This window comes from Podarcis filfolensis (assembly GCF_964270895.1).
Source record: "Podarcis filfolensis genome assembly, chromosome: Z".
Taxonomy (NCBI): domain Eukaryota; kingdom Metazoa; phylum Chordata; class Lepidosauria; order Squamata; family Lacertidae; genus Podarcis; species Podarcis filfolensis.
The window spans coordinates 29,238,307-29,255,796 of record NC_139617.1 but is presented as its reverse complement, the minus strand read 5'-3'; the positions used below and the strand labels follow the sequence as shown (position 1 = coordinate 29,255,796).

At 42.2% G+C, this 17,490-nt stretch overlaps 1 protein-coding gene across 5 annotated transcripts in view; it reads right to left on the bottom strand.

Moving 5' to 3' along the window:
• The window catches only part of ATP7A (ATPase copper transporting alpha), a 48,592-nt gene that overhangs the window by 9,736 nt on the left and 21,366 nt on the right, over positions 1-17,490 (bottom strand). For all 5 annotated transcript variants that reach the window (XM_083596253.1, XM_083596254.1, XM_083596251.1 and 2 more), the window contains 16 exons: positions 16,956-17,117; positions 14,703-14,779; positions 13,802-14,027; positions 11,831-12,064; positions 11,329-11,420; positions 10,869-10,996; positions 10,555-10,709; positions 9,672-9,806; positions 6,796-6,990; positions 6,441-6,623; positions 5,002-5,215; positions 3,821-3,967; positions 2,211-2,353; positions 1,535-1,738; positions 1,326-1,443; positions 110-212 (listed from right to left, as the gene is read on the bottom strand). In XM_083596253.1, the coding sequence (XP_083452379.1) occupies positions 110-212; positions 1,326-1,443; positions 1,535-1,738; positions 2,211-2,353; positions 3,821-3,967; positions 5,002-5,215; positions 6,441-6,623; positions 6,796-6,990; positions 9,672-9,806; positions 10,555-10,709; positions 10,869-10,996; positions 11,329-11,420; positions 11,831-12,064; positions 13,802-14,027; positions 14,703-14,779; positions 16,956-17,117 (2,516 nt within the window). The remainder of the gene's footprint in view (positions 1-109; positions 213-1,325; positions 1,444-1,534; positions 1,739-2,210; positions 2,354-3,820; positions 3,968-5,001; positions 5,216-6,440; positions 6,624-6,795; positions 6,991-9,671; positions 9,807-10,554; positions 10,710-10,868; positions 10,997-11,328; positions 11,421-11,830; positions 12,065-13,801; positions 14,028-14,702; positions 14,780-16,955; positions 17,118-17,490) is intronic.

The following is a 17,490-nucleotide window of genomic DNA, read 5'->3' as shown; positions in this document are numbered from 1 at the left end:
GCTGGTTATCCTCTTTGGAAGAGCAAATTATTTTTCTCAAAATGCAACCATGGATTTCACAAGCAAGTCATGAAAGTAAGAATGCGAAGCTTGAGGATACTGTACTTACAATTTTAGCAGCAGAGAAGACAACACAACAGAAACGGAAGAGGCAGCCATTGCTGCAGAGCCCATCCAAGGCTGCAGAACCAAACCAACTGGAAGGAAGACACCTGGGGAGAGAAATTGGAAATAACTCTAGGGGATGTTAAAGAACAAAGTCACAAACATGATTCTGAAATGCATTTAAAAAAATCAAAGCATGTTAAATTAGTGTTTATGTAGGGGGCAAAGCAGAGCTGAAGGCAAAACCCAAGTTTAGGATTTATGGACTTGCAGAGGACCTAGCTAGAGTGTCAATTGTAGAGTTTTGTAACACTGCATGTTTAATCAAACAGCTGGAATTAGAACAGCCTGGAAACTGCAGCTGGTCCAAAGCAAGGCCAGCTTGACCATTTATGGTCCATTTACTTTTCCCATCACTTTTTAATTGGTTTTAACCTTTAAACTCATAAATGTGTTGGAACCAGGTTTTTTCTCACGTGTACCTGCCTACCCATTGCTTAAGGCCCTCTTCTGAAGTTCAGCTCACTCAAATAACTTTGGGTTATGGGGCAGCATGCAAATGCCAAAAATTAAGCAAGCAAGCAAGCAAGCAAGCAAGCAAGCAAGCAAGCAAGCAAGTAAATCTAATCCAGTTTGTTCAGCCCAGACACTGAGGTCCAGTTCTGAGGGCCTTCTGGCAGTTCTTCATTGTGAGATGTGAAGCTACAGGGAACCAGGCAGACGGCCTTCTCAGTAATGAAGCCTTCCCCGTGGAACACGCCCCCCATCAGTTGTCAAGGAAATAAACAACTATACAACTTTCAACAGACATCTGAAGGCAGCCCTGTATCAATAAGTTTTTTAAGTCTGAAATGTCAGTATTTTTTAATATTCTGTTGGAAGCTGCTCAGAGTGGCAGGGGGAAACCCAGTCAGATAGGTAGGGTATGTATGTATGTATGAATAAATAAATAAATAAAAACTGGAAAAGCTTCCCTTTTTTCTACCCACTATAATTTGCACGAACATTTAAAAATGAGTTTGGGTATCAGTTGCAACCCTTAACATTCTTCTTTCTGTGCAACATATTTATATCAACTACAGAGCTTTCTTCTTTTTCTCACACACAAATTTCTCCCACATAAGGAATTGTTAATTGATATATACTTGCAATTAATGTTCCATGGAAGAAGAAAAAATGCAATATTATACATATTGTCAAAGTCCAGAATCATCACATACCAGCAGCTACAGGAACTCCGACAAGATTGTAAATGAGAGCGAAGACAAAGTTGATTCGTATCCTTTTAACAGTCTTCCGTGATAAATCTATGCTTGCCACCACATCCAGCAAATCATTCTGCCAAGTAAGAATTAACAAGACTAGTTACATTGATGGCATAATTTGTTTTACATTGAATTAAGGGTCTTCACTCTATCCAATCACTTACCCTAATCAAAACCACATCTGCTGCCTCAATGGCCACATCTGTGCCTGTGCCAATGGCAATTCCAACATTAGCCATGGCAAGAGCAGGGGAATCATTGATCCCATCCCCCACCATTGCTACCCGTTTCCCTTCATCCTGCAGTTGCTTTACTTTGGCAACCTTGTGGGAAGGAAGGACTTCAGCAAACACTTTAGTGATGCCAACCTGAAAAAGAAAAGGAAGTCCAAAATCACACCAGAAGATTCCTCAGACACACAAAAATACAGCTGTTAAGAATAATGAGTTCTGTGGAACTACGAGATTCTCATCTTCGAAAAGCATTCCCCCAACAATGAGTGGCATTGCTTAGAAATATCAAAGCATTATTTAACTCAGTACATCTCAAGCGATCTGATACTGTAGACCAGCAATCCCTGCCTCCAAATGTTCCAGGGACCAGTAGCATATCTGGTCCCTGAAGCACCCCACCCAACCTGAGCTGTGGTGGAGTCACCAGGGTGGCTCTCAGAACCTGCCTGTGGACCACCACTTTGAGTAGCACTGATTTAACTGATGCTCTGATGACTAAATAAGTAACCTATTGCATTTTTAAAAATTGAAGGGGGGAACCTTTGGACCTTGTAGGCATTAGGAAAATTGCCTGAAGCAAGGCAAGCCAACATATGGAGCAGCTTACCTGAGAGGCAATAGACCTGGCTGTTTTGCTGTTATCACCAGTCATCAGAACAACTTCTAAGCCCATAGCCTTCAAAGTACGGACTGCCAGCTCTGCTTCAGGTTTCACAGTATCAGCAATAGCTACCAAGCCACAGAGTTCTCCTAGACAGACATGAATATGTTTCCATTAATCCTCTTTGTTTTCTGAAGAGCACAGAAAGACTATTTTTCGTCTTTCCTTCACCCCCTTTCTCCTTCCACCCATGGGGCATTGCACAAATTTAAAGATGGGCTGTTCTTCTCACTTTCCAAGGCTGTGATACTGGTTTCCTGGGCGGAAAGCTTCCAGAAAGTTTCCCAAAGCCCTAGAACTATTGGTATTTAGCTTGTCTTACATGTAGAACACAAAACTTTAAAAGTATGCCACATTACATGCCCTCCTTCCCTTTCTCTCTCTCTCTCTAGATCTCAAATAATATTTCTAATAGCCAAACCTATCTGAATCGAGGTTCTGTGGGAATCAATAATGCATATTAAATGTCGCTTAAATGTTATATGCAAATGCATTTACTGGCAGCTTTACTAGGAAAGCAATTTAACGGAAGTAATTGTAAATACACACAGGTCCTGCTTTGCAAACATAATCTGTTCCTGTGAAACGGTTTGTAAGGCGGGTGCTCACATAGCAAGCTCCATGCCTTCCTAGGGAGAAAACCACAACATGCACCCAAATTGTTTAAATAAAACCCTGTAAAACCATTAACAACATTACTATAATGAATAAAATCACAAACACTGTTACAATTAAACTACATACCTGTATTTATTCAACAAGAAAGCAACGAAACACAAGCCAAACACAGTTTTGTGGCACAAAGAGTTGACAAGGGAGGAAGGGAATGGGGATTTTTTGGTGAATGCAATTGTGTATCTGTAAATTTGTCTCTCCGTATATCTGTCTCTCTGACTGTTGTTCGGATATCTGATTCAAGACATTCACTTGGTAATGTTAGGTTACAAATCCTTCATGTGTAGATACCTGAAGACTTGTATAACAAGTGTTTACATACTGGGACCTGTGTGTATTTTAAGACACAAGTCAATTGAAAATACTTATTTACATTGCTTAATGTTTAAAAGAAAATGACACTGGATAGGATTACTGTACTGCTTTGTGTATATATTTATTATAGGAATAGTCAACAAGGAAAAAGAAGTTAAGAACAATGTTAGACCTGCCAGTTTGACAGGATTTGTAGCCACACATTGGATTATCTATTAATATTATGAAACAATTCATTTTGAGAACTGGAATATTTTATATAGAAAAATATAGCATACTGTAAGAACATGAGAAGAACCTGCAGGATCAGACCAATGGCACATCTAGTGCAGCATCCTGTTATCATATTCTGCTCTCATGGTTAGTAGCCTTTTGATACCTGTCTCCTCCACAAATTTGTCTAATTCTCTCTTAGAGCTCTCTTTTATCTGTCTTGAAAATATTTTGCTCCTTATTGCTTGAAGTACAACTTTTTCAGTCACTGTTTACTCCTCAGCTGCATTCTTCCCTGCCTTTTCAATGTATCACACATAAAATCCAATCCTAATCCTCATTATCAAGCTTACCATCCACAGCCACAAGAACAGCAGTGCGACCTCGACGTTCGTGCTCAATCATGGCATTATCAACTTCATTTCTGACAAGCAGACCATTTCTAGACATCCACTCCCGGTTTCCAATTAGAACAGAATACTTGTGGGAACCCCAAGTAGCTGAAAGGAAAATATTACTGCAGTTTCTGAGAAACAGGTGACCTGTTAATTACACACTACTGCTGATGCATGCTAAGTTTGCAGGAGCATTTAGTCATGGCTATTCACGAACATTTATTCACTAGGGACCTATGGCTAGGGACCACAGGTGTGTGGTCAGAATTATCCAGATTATGCACTTGTGCAACAGTGTGCTTACAGCTGAGCTACATGAGCAGCACCGTCACACGGTACAACTTTAGTTGGGACTGTATTACTTCAAGCTGAAGGTAGGGGAAATTGCATGTTTGAAGGCACTCCCAGTGTATTCGAGTCTAGTTTTAATCCTGACAAAAGCTTATTTGGGAGTGGGGAGGGAGAAAGATTCAGATAGACATCCATCCTGATCTCCAGTAAGAGATGATTCAGTCCAGTGAGAACTGCAACACATGTTTCTCCCACTTGGAATGCCTTGCAATATGTTAAATTGATAAAATAAGGGAAATAGTTGACTAAAGAAAACTAAAAGAGAGTGAGAGATGCTGCTCCAGGTAGGAAAATATACTAAACTACAGCTCCACTGAGTTTTGGGCTAGCATACACCCCATTTTACTCTCTTCCTCATGCAAAGATAGACAACTGAAAGCTTTCACTTTTGATGCCAAATAAAAGGCAGTTTCCCAATACAGCTGAACTCAAGAAACCAGTTTATAGGAAACCAAAAGCTGGCACTTTCAGTTGTGCTTAAAGGAGGGAAAGAGGTAGTGTATGCACTCAAGGCTTACTTCATCTCATTCTTGTGACACTAAACCACAGTTACATCGGAAGTGGATCAGAATAAAGAAGATCAAGAGGAAATTGCCCCCAATTCCCGTAAGAGCTTTTACAAGGCACAATTTAAAACTATTGGGCTGGTATTTTACTCTTTTAAAAGCAAAGGAGACCTCAGATCCCACCCTCAGTGAAAGAGAAAGGCTGATGCACCTCTAGCAACAGATGCCAAAACAAGGCTTCTGCTTACATGAAACACATTTGACAGATTCATCTCAACTTACTTGGCAACTGCTCATCAATAATCAAGGCAGGATGCATAATTTCCTCAATCTTCTCATCCATTTTCACAAGGGCTGAATTCCTGACATTGTTCTCTTCCATGGTCTCACTCCTGCTGCACAGCAGGGCTTCAATATTGGTGACTTTACAGCTAATGCCACAGCCAGGGACTACTTGAAAATCAGTACAAGTTCCAAGGGTGTCTGTGTCCAATTCCTAAAGAGAATATATAATCAGATAGTGCTTGGGATTTGGTAAATGCATACTAGACTTTAAAAGTCATTTTGCAAAAGCATATACACATCCAAGATTGTAATGTGAGAAACTGAGCCTTCAGAGGCATTGGCTCAGTCCTGTGGAACACCCTGCCACTAGGGATTCAGCAGGTGCCATCTGTGCCAACTTTTAAATGTGTGAAAACTTTTCTGTTACACCAGGCCTATGAAGGCAATAAGGAGTATACCCCCCCATAATGACCTATTGATACTTGTATTTAATTTCTTTTTTCTTTTAACTAGTTTTAAACTTTTTTGTTTTTTGTTTGTTTTTAAATTGTTGTAAACTGCTGTGATATATCTTTATGATGCAGTGGTATATCAGTATTTTTATAAATAAATAATACATAGTAGGTTGAGGGAACAAAAGTACAAAGGAGCTTAAGACTAAAGAGGTGCTAAGAAATAATCACATATTTGTAAGACCTGTAAATAATGAGGCTTTTCAGAAAGCCAAGCGAGGTTTATTAATTTCAGTGGGTCTTCTCTGAGCAGAACTTACGTTATATACAACCCCATAAATTTCTAGACAATTCAGAATTGTGTACACAGAGCTGTATTAATTATAATTATTTAAATATAATTCACTAAGTAAAATGAACCAGTTACTAAAATATACTGTAGTAAATATCATTGTGGTGCCCATTGGCTTACATTGTTATCCCACCCTTGTTCCAAGCAGCTCAGAGTGGCATGCACGATTCTCTCTCCACCCCAACCCTCCCCATTTGATGACATCCTGATAACCATCCTATGAGACAGATTAAACTAAAACAGAGCAATTGGGTCAAGGTAACCAAGTGAGCTTCATGTGTTAGTGGATATTTGAACCTGGGTGGCCCCATCCCAGTATGACATGCTGAGAGAGACTGTAGGCGCACATCCCTCTGCTGGTCAGAATACTGCCGCTGTTCCTTTACCTCAGAGCATGCTATGAGTTCAAAATCCTGTACTCATGAACTCTCACTCCAGAGAGAAATCTGATGACAAAGACAGCTTTACCATGTCACAGCATTTCCAGATAAGATGTGAATATGTAGCAAATGCGGTTATTTCACTGCATGGCAGGAAAGTTCAGACATGGCTGTATGTCCCCCACAATTAAGTTGGTGCTTGGCAGATAGTTAAGAGGGTGAATCAATAAATCTCTGTATTAGCTCCTCTACCTGTTTGCAGTATTTGGTAATAGCTGCTCCCAGGGGGTGCTCACTGTTGCTCTCAGCGGTTCCCACTAGTGCCAAAATCTTATTGCGTGGCATCCGGTTACTCTCCACTAGGATCTTCACCTGCATCACCACTGGAGTTCCATGGGTGATGGTCCCTGTCTTATCAAATACCACAACCTTAACCTGTAAAAAGAACGCAAACCACATTAGAAGCCAAGTGCTTTCTGTCCCCCCCTTTTTTTTTTGCAGATTAAAGTCATACAAGCTTTGTTTGGGGAAAGATGAAGTTAACCAGATCCTTTTTAGAAACATGACAGTTTGTGGCCAAACTGTAAAGGAAAGTCTGATTTCTTACCTTGTGAGCCATCTCTAGAGGTTCTCCACCTTTGATCAAGATGCCATTTTGTGCTCCTACACCAGTACCCACCATCACAGCTGTTGGGGTTGCTAGTCCCAAAGAACAAGGGCAAGCAATACAAAGCACTGTAATGGAGGCTTGGAAAGCAAAGCGGATTATCACTTCGTCTTTGGAAATGCTCTTATTGTACCCCTATTGACAAACAAACAATTAGTTGCTTAGGTATGAGCAAGGGTTGCTCACAAGAAAAATACAGCTTATTCTAAGGCAACTTTGACCACTCACTAACTGGCTCACAAATTTATTTAGGGCTTAATTTGAAGTGTGGTGCTGACCTACAAAATTCTGTGTGGCCTGGGCCCCACATATCTATGGGACCACCTCCACTTCAAGGCCAACCTAAATCAATTTACAGGTGAAACTTGAAAAATTAGAATATTGTGGAAAAGTTCATTTATTTCAGTAATTCAACTTAAAAGGTGAAACTAATATATGAGATAGACTCATGACACGTAAAGCAAGATATGCCAAGCCTTTATTTGTTATAATTGTGATGATTATGGCATACAGCTGATAAAATCCCCAAATTAACAATTTCAGAAAATTAGAATATTAAATGAAATTAGCAAAACAAGGATTGCAAATAGAGCAATATTGGACCTCTGAGAAGTAGAAGCACGCATATGTACTCAGTACTTTGTTTGGGCCCCTTTTACAACAATTACTGCCTCAATGCAGCGTGGTATGGATGCTCTCAGTCTGTGGCACTGCTGAGGTGTTATGGAAGACCAGGATGCTTCAGTAGCAGCCTTCAGCTCTTCTGCACTGCTCGGTCTCATGTCTCTCATCTTTCTCTTGGCAATGTCCCATAGATTCTCTATGGGGTCAGGTCAGGCGAGTTTGCTGGCCAATCAAGCACAGTAATCCCATGGGCATTGAATCAGGTTTTGGTACTTTTGGCAGTGTGGGCAGGTGCCAAGTCCTGCTGGAAAATAAAGTCAGGATCCCCATAAAGTCTGTGGAAGGAAGCATGAAGTGCTCCAAAATCTCCTGGTAGACTGCTGCATTGACCCTGGACTTAATGAAGCACAGTGGACCAACACCAGCTGATGACATGGTTCCCCAAATCAACACAGACTGTGGAAACTCACACTGGACTTCAAGCATCTGGCATTGTGTGCCTCCCCATTCCTACACCAGACTCTGGGTCCTTGATTTCCAAATGAGATGCAAAAGTTGCTCTCATCAGAAAAGAGGACTTGGGACCACTGATAAACAGACCAGTTCTTTTTTTCTTTAGCCCAGGTAAGACGCTTCTGACGTTGTTTCTTGTTCAGGAGCGGCTTGACAAGAGGAATACAACACTTGAAGCCCATCTCCAGGATCCATCTGTGTGTGGTGGCTCTTGATGAACTAACTCCAGCCTCAGCCCACTCCTTGTGAAAGTCCCCAACACGTTTGAATGGTCTTTTCCTGACAATCCTCTCCAGGCTGCGGTCATCCCTGCTGCTTGTGCATCTTTTTCTTCCACACTTTCCCCTTCTGTATAACTTTCCATTAATGTGCTTTGAGACAGCTTCGAGACTTTGGGAACATCCAACTTCTTCTGCAATTACCTTTTGAGGCTTTCCCTCCTTATGGAGGGTCTCAATGATGGCTTTCTGCACAACTGTCAGGTCAGCAGCCTCCCCCATGATTGTGCTTCCTACTGAACCAGACTGAGAGACCATTTAAAGTCTCAGGAACCCATTGCAGGTGTTATGGATTGAATAGCTACTGAACCTTTTCACAATATTCTAATTTTCTGAGATTGTTAATTTAGGGTTTTCATCAGATGCACGCCATAACCATCACAATTATAACAAATAAAAGCTTGACATATCTCGTTTTGCATGTCATGAGTCTCTCTTATATATTAGTTTCACCTTTTAAGTTGAATTACTGAAATAAATGAACTTTTCCATGATATTCTAATTTTTCAAGTTTCACCTGTATTTCCAGGTTTCAAGGCTGGGCACTCTTGGTGGCTGGACCTCAACTTGGGAATTTGCTTCTGTGTTTCACTTGACACTTAACTAAGCATGAATCTGGGCGTACTTCCAAAAGCTACACAAGAAGCATTTGTTGAAATTATGTATTGACCCACGTGGAGTGCTTGGAAAGAGGTAGATTATAAGTACAATTAAATAAAATTTCAAGGTTTAAAATTCTAAAAAGTTATAATTGCCTCTGCAAACCTACATTTGCCCCTCGGTGCTCATATAAATCATGTAATTAAATCCATTACCCTTTTTAAGGCTAGTAATTCCCGATCATGCCCTCATTAAAAACTGCATGTAAACAGATTGGTCAATTGATAAGCACATCAAGAATAACCGCAAATGTTCCCACCCTACTTCCATGCTTGAAGGGAAAGGGGGCTGCTTGTTTTCGCTGGACATGCTTCCAAAAGCAGCACTGGGAGAGAGAAGTGTTCCTCCTTCCCAGGACTCCTCTTTGAGGCCCTTCAGTGATAAGCAGGAGTGACTTCTCTCTCCACTGACCAACATGAAGGGAGATCAATCCAGCTTGATTCAGGTGCACGAGAGCTCCCTACAAGAAACTCTTTCTACCTCACCCAACATGCTCAATTTGGCTGGGCTTTGGTATCCTGGCTTCAAAGTACCGAATCCCCTGGCATCATTTGTGACATCTCCTGACTGACAGGTGGATGGCCCTGCAAGGCAGATCTTTATAAGGATCTGGTCTGCTGAGCCAATAAGATTCTCCAGCCCTGCATTACTTCCAAAGACAATGTAGGGAGTGTCAACAGCATTAAAGGGTTGAAACCTGGAAGTGAAACAAATCTTCCCAAAAAAGAATACCAGACTTACAAGAAAATAGGTTTCCACAATTTCGAAATCAACAAATCCGATCACTATCCAGGCAAAAAGTGTAAGCACAGAAACACCAACAATAAATGGAACGAAGTAGCCACTAAGTTTGTCTGCAAACTGCTGAATTGGAGCCTAAAGCACAGGGAGAGAAAAAGAAAATAAATTCTAGCCATCTTCTCTGAGGCTTGAGGTTGTCTCAGAGATTGTCTACACCAGGGATGTCCAACAGGTTGATCTACTGGTTGATCCCCAGGAGGTTTTGGTAGATCGCAGTCGATTGCTGACTCTTCCATCCAGCCCTGCCCTCTAGATTGCTAGAACAGAAGAAGGAGCTTTTGCTGCGAGGCTGACTGTTTCATTAGTTATCTCCCCCCCCCAAAAAAAACGGGGCTTCCTTCCCTTAAAAAAAAGCTCAACAACTTTGACCTGAACCCCTCAAAAAGGGGTAGTTCACTGCCAGTTTTTAATTGTGTGTGTTGGTTGCAGTCTTTTGGAAGATGGCTGTCCCTGGTCTACACATTTGCCTAAGTAGCAAATTCACTCTGAGTAACAGGCAGTCTCCCATCACTGGCACCTTTGCACTTGTGTCTTTTTCTGCAGTCCTAACAATACATCTTTTTTGCAATGCTTTGCTTGAATAGCTTCCAAATTACACAAAATGATTTGCTTTACAGTCTGCTTACCAACTGCCGTGATCAGAGAACGTGAGACCTATAAGGATGGGAATTTTAAGTTGCCTCTCTGCTGAAGACCAATTTGGTACACTAAGTAAGCATGTAATGATGTCAAATTTGATTCATAAATTTGTTGTACTGAATCAAAGCCGAAGAAACAGGCTAAAAAACTTAACTTCCTTCCTACTATTGCTTATTGAAAGTACCTTGGATGTCTGTGCTTCTTCCACAAGTTTGACGATCTGGGAGAGAGTAGTGTCACATCCAACGTGGGTTGCAGAGATCAGCAATGATCCATTCTGGTTAATAGAGCCTGCAATGACTGTACTGCCGGGTTTTTTAGTCACAGGCATAGCTTCACCTGCATAAATTGATTTGCCAGCATAACATTAAGTGACACAATTCTTTGCATTTCCCCCTCTCATCCCCTAGTCTTAATTTTCATTTTGTCTCTTTTCCTTCCTACCCACACCATTAGTTAGTTTCAAGCACCCGTTGAAATAAATATAACACAGCTTGCCTGTGATGAGTGATTCGTCCACCATAGAATGTCCCTCAATAACACGGCCGTCCACTGGAAACTTGCCTCCTGGAATCACTTTGACAATGTCACCCCGCTGAACCAGCTCAACATCAACTTGCTCTTCACTAAGAGGACACACAAAATTCCTTAGTCCTTATTTATCCACAACTGAAATAAAGCCTTAGAATGTGCAGCTGAATCTGTGCATATTCATGGTTTGACCATAAGTCTTGCCACATCTTTCTCTCCTCCAAATACCAGCAATTTAGACTGCAAGTTATTTAGGGTGAAAGAATATCTTCTGCTTCTATTTCTCTACAAAATGCCATATATATTGATGGGGCCATACAAAAATAAAGAGCACGGGGGGGGGGGAATCAATGAGCACAACATACTGAAATGTATTCAGGTTACCTTTCAAAAAAAATTATTAAAAAACTACAGTAAAGCACAATACCTCAAGAGGATGTTGTCTGGGCCTAAAGTAACAATAGTTGCTTCAGTTGCTTGTAGTGAAATCAGTTTTGCAAGGGCTTCCGATGTTTTACCCTATAAAAGCATAGAGCCACATATGTTAAATTCAAAGTACCACCTAAAGATTATTGCAAGCAACAAAGTCATATGCAGCACAAGCCATGCTTCTAGCAAATAAATAAGTTCTAAGTAAGTAAAATAGTCTTCTGTTATTCTCCTTGGAATGAAGATGGACTTAAGTGTGGGGGAAGCATGCATTCCGAAGTATTTGTCTTGAAAACAGTGAATGTATATTTAACACAATTCTGCCAGGTACAGAATGACATACCTGTACTCTCTCTTGGATTCTAACAGGCATCATGTAACTGACAAATAACTGAGCACTAAACTTTTAGGATAATCTTACAAAACTAGCAGTGCCAAATCTGCGAGTGCTTTAATAAATGCCCCCCTAAATATATGAGCGTTTATATTTTTATATTTACCTTGGCCACATGCTCCAGCCATCGCCCCAATGCAATGAATACAAAGAGCATGGGTGGTGTGTCAAAGAAAGTCACAGGGTTGACTTTTGCCCTCTCAACCATTGCAACCAAAAGAATAACAAAGGAGTAGGCAAATGCAATGGTGGTTGCCAAAACGATCAGCACATCCATATTGGCAGTCTTATGCTTCAGTGCTTTGTAAGCTTGGATGTAGAAATACCAGCCACCAAATAACTGAAAGCACAGCAAAATCCACAATTACATTTTGCACATAAACACACTATATAAGGACTGGAGATCTGTGAACTGTCATTCTCCTCCTGGGTTCAGATAATTCTCCCTGGTAGGGTGGCTAAGCAAACAGGCAGCAGACTGCCTAGAAAAATCTGATGGAAGCTCAGCTTTAATAGAGAGGCATTGTTGAAGTGTGGAGCCGAATTATTGCATTTTGTTCCATTATAACAAAACTTAAAAGGAACAAGCATTAATATTTCAGATTTTTGTCTAGAGGGGTGGCAGTACAGTAAAGGTAACTTAGACTACAGGGCCTAATGTGCTTTCAGCTAATAAGAACACAAGAAGATCCTGCTGGGTCAGGCCAATGGTCTATCTAGTCCATCATCCTATTCTCAAAGTGACCAACCAGATGCTTGAGGGAAATCAGCAAGCAGAACCTGAGAAAAAGGGCCCTCTTCCCTCATGTGGCTTCCAGCAACTGGTGTCCAGAAGCACTGCTGCCTCCAAATGTGGAAGGAAGAGCAAAGCCTTTCTGGTTAGTAACCATCAATAGCCCTCTCACCCATGAATTTCTCTAACCCTCTTCTAAAAGCACCTACCGTATTTTTCACTCCATAAGACACTTTTTTCCTCCTAAAAAGGAGGAAAAGCAAGGCAGGAGGAGGGACAGACGGCAGCCCCTTCTGCCCCTCCTCCCAGCTGATGGGAGAGCCGCTTACACGGCTCCTGTCCCAGCGTCTCCTCCTCCTTTTTTTGCTCCGGTTCCGGCGTCACCTCGGAGGCGAGGCAAGGCAGCTGTCCACCACAGGTACGCACAAATGTGAAGCTCTCCCTCTCTTTTCCTTCCTTTCTTCCCTCCCTCTTCCAACTTGAATAAAATATGGGGGAGGGGGAGAGAGGCCAGGTAAGCCCCACCTCACATACCATAATTCAGCCTTTGTCAACCTGTGGGTCCCCAGATGTTGTTGAACTACAACTCCCATCGCCCCTAAATTTATTGAATAGTTTAGTAAAACATTTGATTCAGAATATTTTTTTTCTTGTTTTCCTCCTCTAAAAACTAGGGGAGTCTTATGGTCAGGGACGCGGGTGGCGCTGTGGGTAAAACCTCAGTGCCTAGGACTTGCCGATCGCATGGTCGGCGGTTCGAATCCCCGCGGCGGGGTGTGCTCCCGTCATTCGGTCCCAGCGCCTGCCAACCTAGCAGTTCGAAAGCACCCCCGGGTGCAAGTAGATAAATAGGGACTGCTTACTAGCGGGAAGGTAAACGGCGTTCCGTGTGCTGCGCTGGCTCGCCAGATGCAGCTTGTCACGCTGGCCACGTGACCCGGAAGTGTCTGCGGACAGCGCTGGCTCCCGGCCTATAGAGTGAGATGAGCGCACAACCCTAGAGTCTGGCAAGACTGGCCCGAACGGGCAGGGGTACCTTTACCTTTATGGTCAGGTGCATCTTATAGAGTGAAAAATACGGCAGCTCAGTGGCCATCACTGCATCTTGTGGGAACAGCATTCCCCAAGGGATAATACACTGGGGGCTGGATCTAAAATGGGCAGGGCATCTCCTTTTCTTCCCTTATCTCTGTGCCATTCCCCACCCCCAAGCACACTCAAGAAATTAGGCCAAGGGTTGGCAGCAAGTTTGTCCACCTGCTTTATTCCATATGGTTCATTCAAAGGAATCTTGGCATGAAATTTAAATACTATTACACTAGCATTTGATTTATTTCTACTTGCCTGCACAGGGACACACAACAGAAAGGAGAGCAAATTCATAACAGACAAGCCAGGAAGGATCTGGCGCTCTAAGAACATTGATGAATGATATGCTTCCATTTCTTCTTTGGTCATGTTTGCAACCTTGTGCATGGATGACATCTGGCTGTCTATAACCATCATGTAAATCATCAGTCCCATTACAGGAATGCAGAAAATTAGGCTTACAAGGAAGGATCGTTTCCATCTTAATAAATAAGAGAACAAGATAATAGTGAAGAAATTATAACAACATTGAAAGGAAAGTGTTTGACTATGGAGAAAAATTCATGCATCTAGCACCTTGAGCATGACAGGAAGCATTTAGTAGGGTGAATGATTCACTTTAATGGAAGGTCTCCCCCAGCCCATCAATGTAAGTTGCAGGTGCAGCAGAAGGCTATGGTTTAAAGACCTCTAGCCCAGGATCCTGATCCAGATCCCCATGCTGCCAGTCCACTGGGAAAAGAAGAAGCAAAGGAAATCTCTTTGCTCAATGCAAATTGCAATTAGGCTGTGTGTACACTATTGGCTTTAAAGAACATGTGAAGTGTATTTCCACCATTCAAAGAATTTTGGGTGTTGTAGTTTAATCCTCACAGAATTACAATTCCTTTAACTAAATACAGGGCCCTGAATTCATTGAGGGGGGAAATGTACTTTAAAGGTACAGTGTGTACACAGCCAGAGTGAATGAAAGAGAATATTCATGAATCATGGACTGATAGGAACATGCAGCCCATTGAAATGCTTCCGAGGAAATAGAGCTCTTCGGAAGAAAAAGGTTCCCCACCCCCGCTTAAAACAGAACTGCATTCTGGATTCTCAAAGAAGGAATCAAACATCTTGAATGGGATTGGAGCACGAATAAAAGAATACTCACTGCCTTATCTCCTGTTTGTGATCTAAGTGACTAGCAGATCTATCCTTCTTCACCAGCACAGCATTAAATCCTAAATTCTAAAAAAAAAGGGGGGGGGATTTGTTGTAGTGTACAAATGTTGCAGACAGTTTCGAAAGCTAGGGAAAAACACATTCAGAGTGCAAGAAAGCAGATCCCTCCCACAAAGCTGTTTCAAAATGTTAGAGGAGTTTTAACTGTATTTCAGTAAATGATGCAAACATATGACTCAAACACACCATGCTTCTTGAGGATACCATGCAGTTGTCTGGATATCTGCATATCACCTGTGCATATATTGCTAATAATAAACACCTTAAAAACATGGTGCTGTACAATATGCAACATAAAACAATGTACACCTACCTACAGGAAGGTTTTGGCCAATCTAAATCAGAGATGGGGATCCTCTGGTCTGTCGGCCAAACTTGGCCTGCCAGTCATCTCCCTTTGGCCTGCAAGCCTGTTTGGAGAGGCCATACTCACCTCCCCTATACCAGACATCAAATATGACATCAGTTGTGAGGCAGGTAAGGACAGAGCTTCAAAGAAACCATCAGGATCTTAAAGTGGGATCTCACATGTTCCTTTGCTTGATGCTCCCAATGGCCCATCAGCTGAAGGAGGGAGTAGTAGTTCCAGTCACTGGAAACTGCTTCTCTAAGCTTCCCTGCACAGCTAATTTCTACCTCTGACACCGTAGGAGAAAAGGAGCCAGTCGGGGTGGTTTGCAAATCCTCCCATGTTTTTCCTTTCAACTTGCAACATCAGGATTGGAGACCAGTGGGGAGGCTCACAAACTGGCTGAGGTAATTTTCTCTCACTCCCATTCACCTGTCCCACTGCCCCCTGTGTGGGAAGGAATGGAAAGAAGCCTGCATTTTAAAGTTATCTTCTTCTCTGGCTTCACACAGCAGCAGCAAGAGGGGGAATATTTTAAAATGCAGGCTTCTCTCTTGTGTGTCCTTGAGCAGCTGCTGGTGCTCCAGAACCCTGCAAGGGATGCTCACGGGTGAGCAAGACAACCCAACAGTCAATCACAGGGTGTCATTATATGACATCCTGTGATTGACCAGAAGATGAGGCCCCCAACTGTCAGATTGGCCCATGAGGCAAATCTCGATAAGAATGTGGCCTGTGGAACCAAAAATGTTCCCTGCCCATGATCTAAGCAGACAAACATGAGGAAATAAAGATGGAAGCATGAAGAAAGGCAGGCAACTGAAAAAGGTAAGAGTTGGGGGAGCGAGACAGGGACAGAGACAAAGTCTCCAAGATTACAATTGTCTTTATACTGTTTTGGGGGGACAGGGGGCGGGCAGGTGTGGGGGATTCCCTGGTCCTGAATGGGGTAACTGTGCCCCTGAAAGACCAGGTGCGCAGCCTGGGAGTCATTTTGGACTCACAGCTGTCCATGGAGGCGCAGGTTAATTCTGTGTCCAGGACGGCTGTCTACCAGCTCCACCTGGTACGCAGGCTAAGACCCTACCTGCCCGCAGACTGTCTCGCCAGAGTGGTGCATGCTCTAGTTATCTCCCACTTGGACTATTGCAATGTGCTCTATGTGGGGCTACCTTTGAAGGTGACCCGGAAACTGCAATTAATCCAGAATGCAGCAGCTAGACTAGTGACTGGGACTGGCCGCCGGGACCACATAACACTGGTCCTGAGAGATCTGCACTGGCTCCCAGTACATTTCCGAGCACAATTCAAAGTGTTGGTGCTGACCTTTAAAGCCCTAAACGGCCTCGGTCCTGTATACCAGAAGGAGCGTCTCTACCCCCATCGTCCAGCCCGGACACTGAGATCCAGCGCCGAGGGCCTTCTGGCGGTTCCCTCATTGCGAGAAGTGAGGTTACAGGGAACCAGACAGAGGGACTTCTTGGTAGTGGCGCCCACCCTGTGGAGCACCCTCCCTTCAGATGTGAAGGAAATAAACAGCTATCCTATCTTTAAAAGACATCTGAAGGCAGCCCTGCTTAGGGAAGTTTTTAATTTTTAATGCTGTACTGTTTTTAACATTTGATTGGAAGGTGCCCAGCGTGGCTGGGGAAACTCAGCCAGATGGGCGGGGTATAAATAATAAATTATTATTATTATTATTATTACTACTGGTATCTTTACTATCCACAATGGGCTCAACAATCTTCAGCTGCAAAATATGTTCCACTAACACGGTGGTATTTATATGTGAAAAATGAACCAGCAAATTGCTACATTCACAAGACTACTTACCTCTATAATCCGTATAATATCTCTTGGGCCAACTATCTCAGGATCATACTTAATATGTGCTTTATTTGTTGCAAGTGCTACAGAGCTGTACAGAATCCCTTTTGTTTTCATAAGTGTGGATTCTATTTTATGAACACATGAGGCACATGTCATTCCCCTCACCTGTTAAAACAAAAGTTTATTGTTTGCACAATATTCTCTCTTCAGAGATAATTTTGCATGCATCATAAATAATTAAGTTGATTAGTAATTCCAATTGGAAAATGGCACTGTTCCCAGTCAATGACCTAAAATTGCACTAACTTTATTTTATTGATTCTGTAGCACAACTGTTTCACAGTGTTATTTTAATTTCAGAAGGAAGGCAGAATACTTTTTTATAAACAGATGAACCTTAAAGTTGTAAATATTTTTTTATTTTACTTTTTATCTTTTATAAACCACTTCAAGGGTTTTTACAATCAAGCAGTGTATAAATGTTGTGAAATAAATAAATAAATGGAGTATAAACGTAAACCTAGCTGGCCAGCAGAGA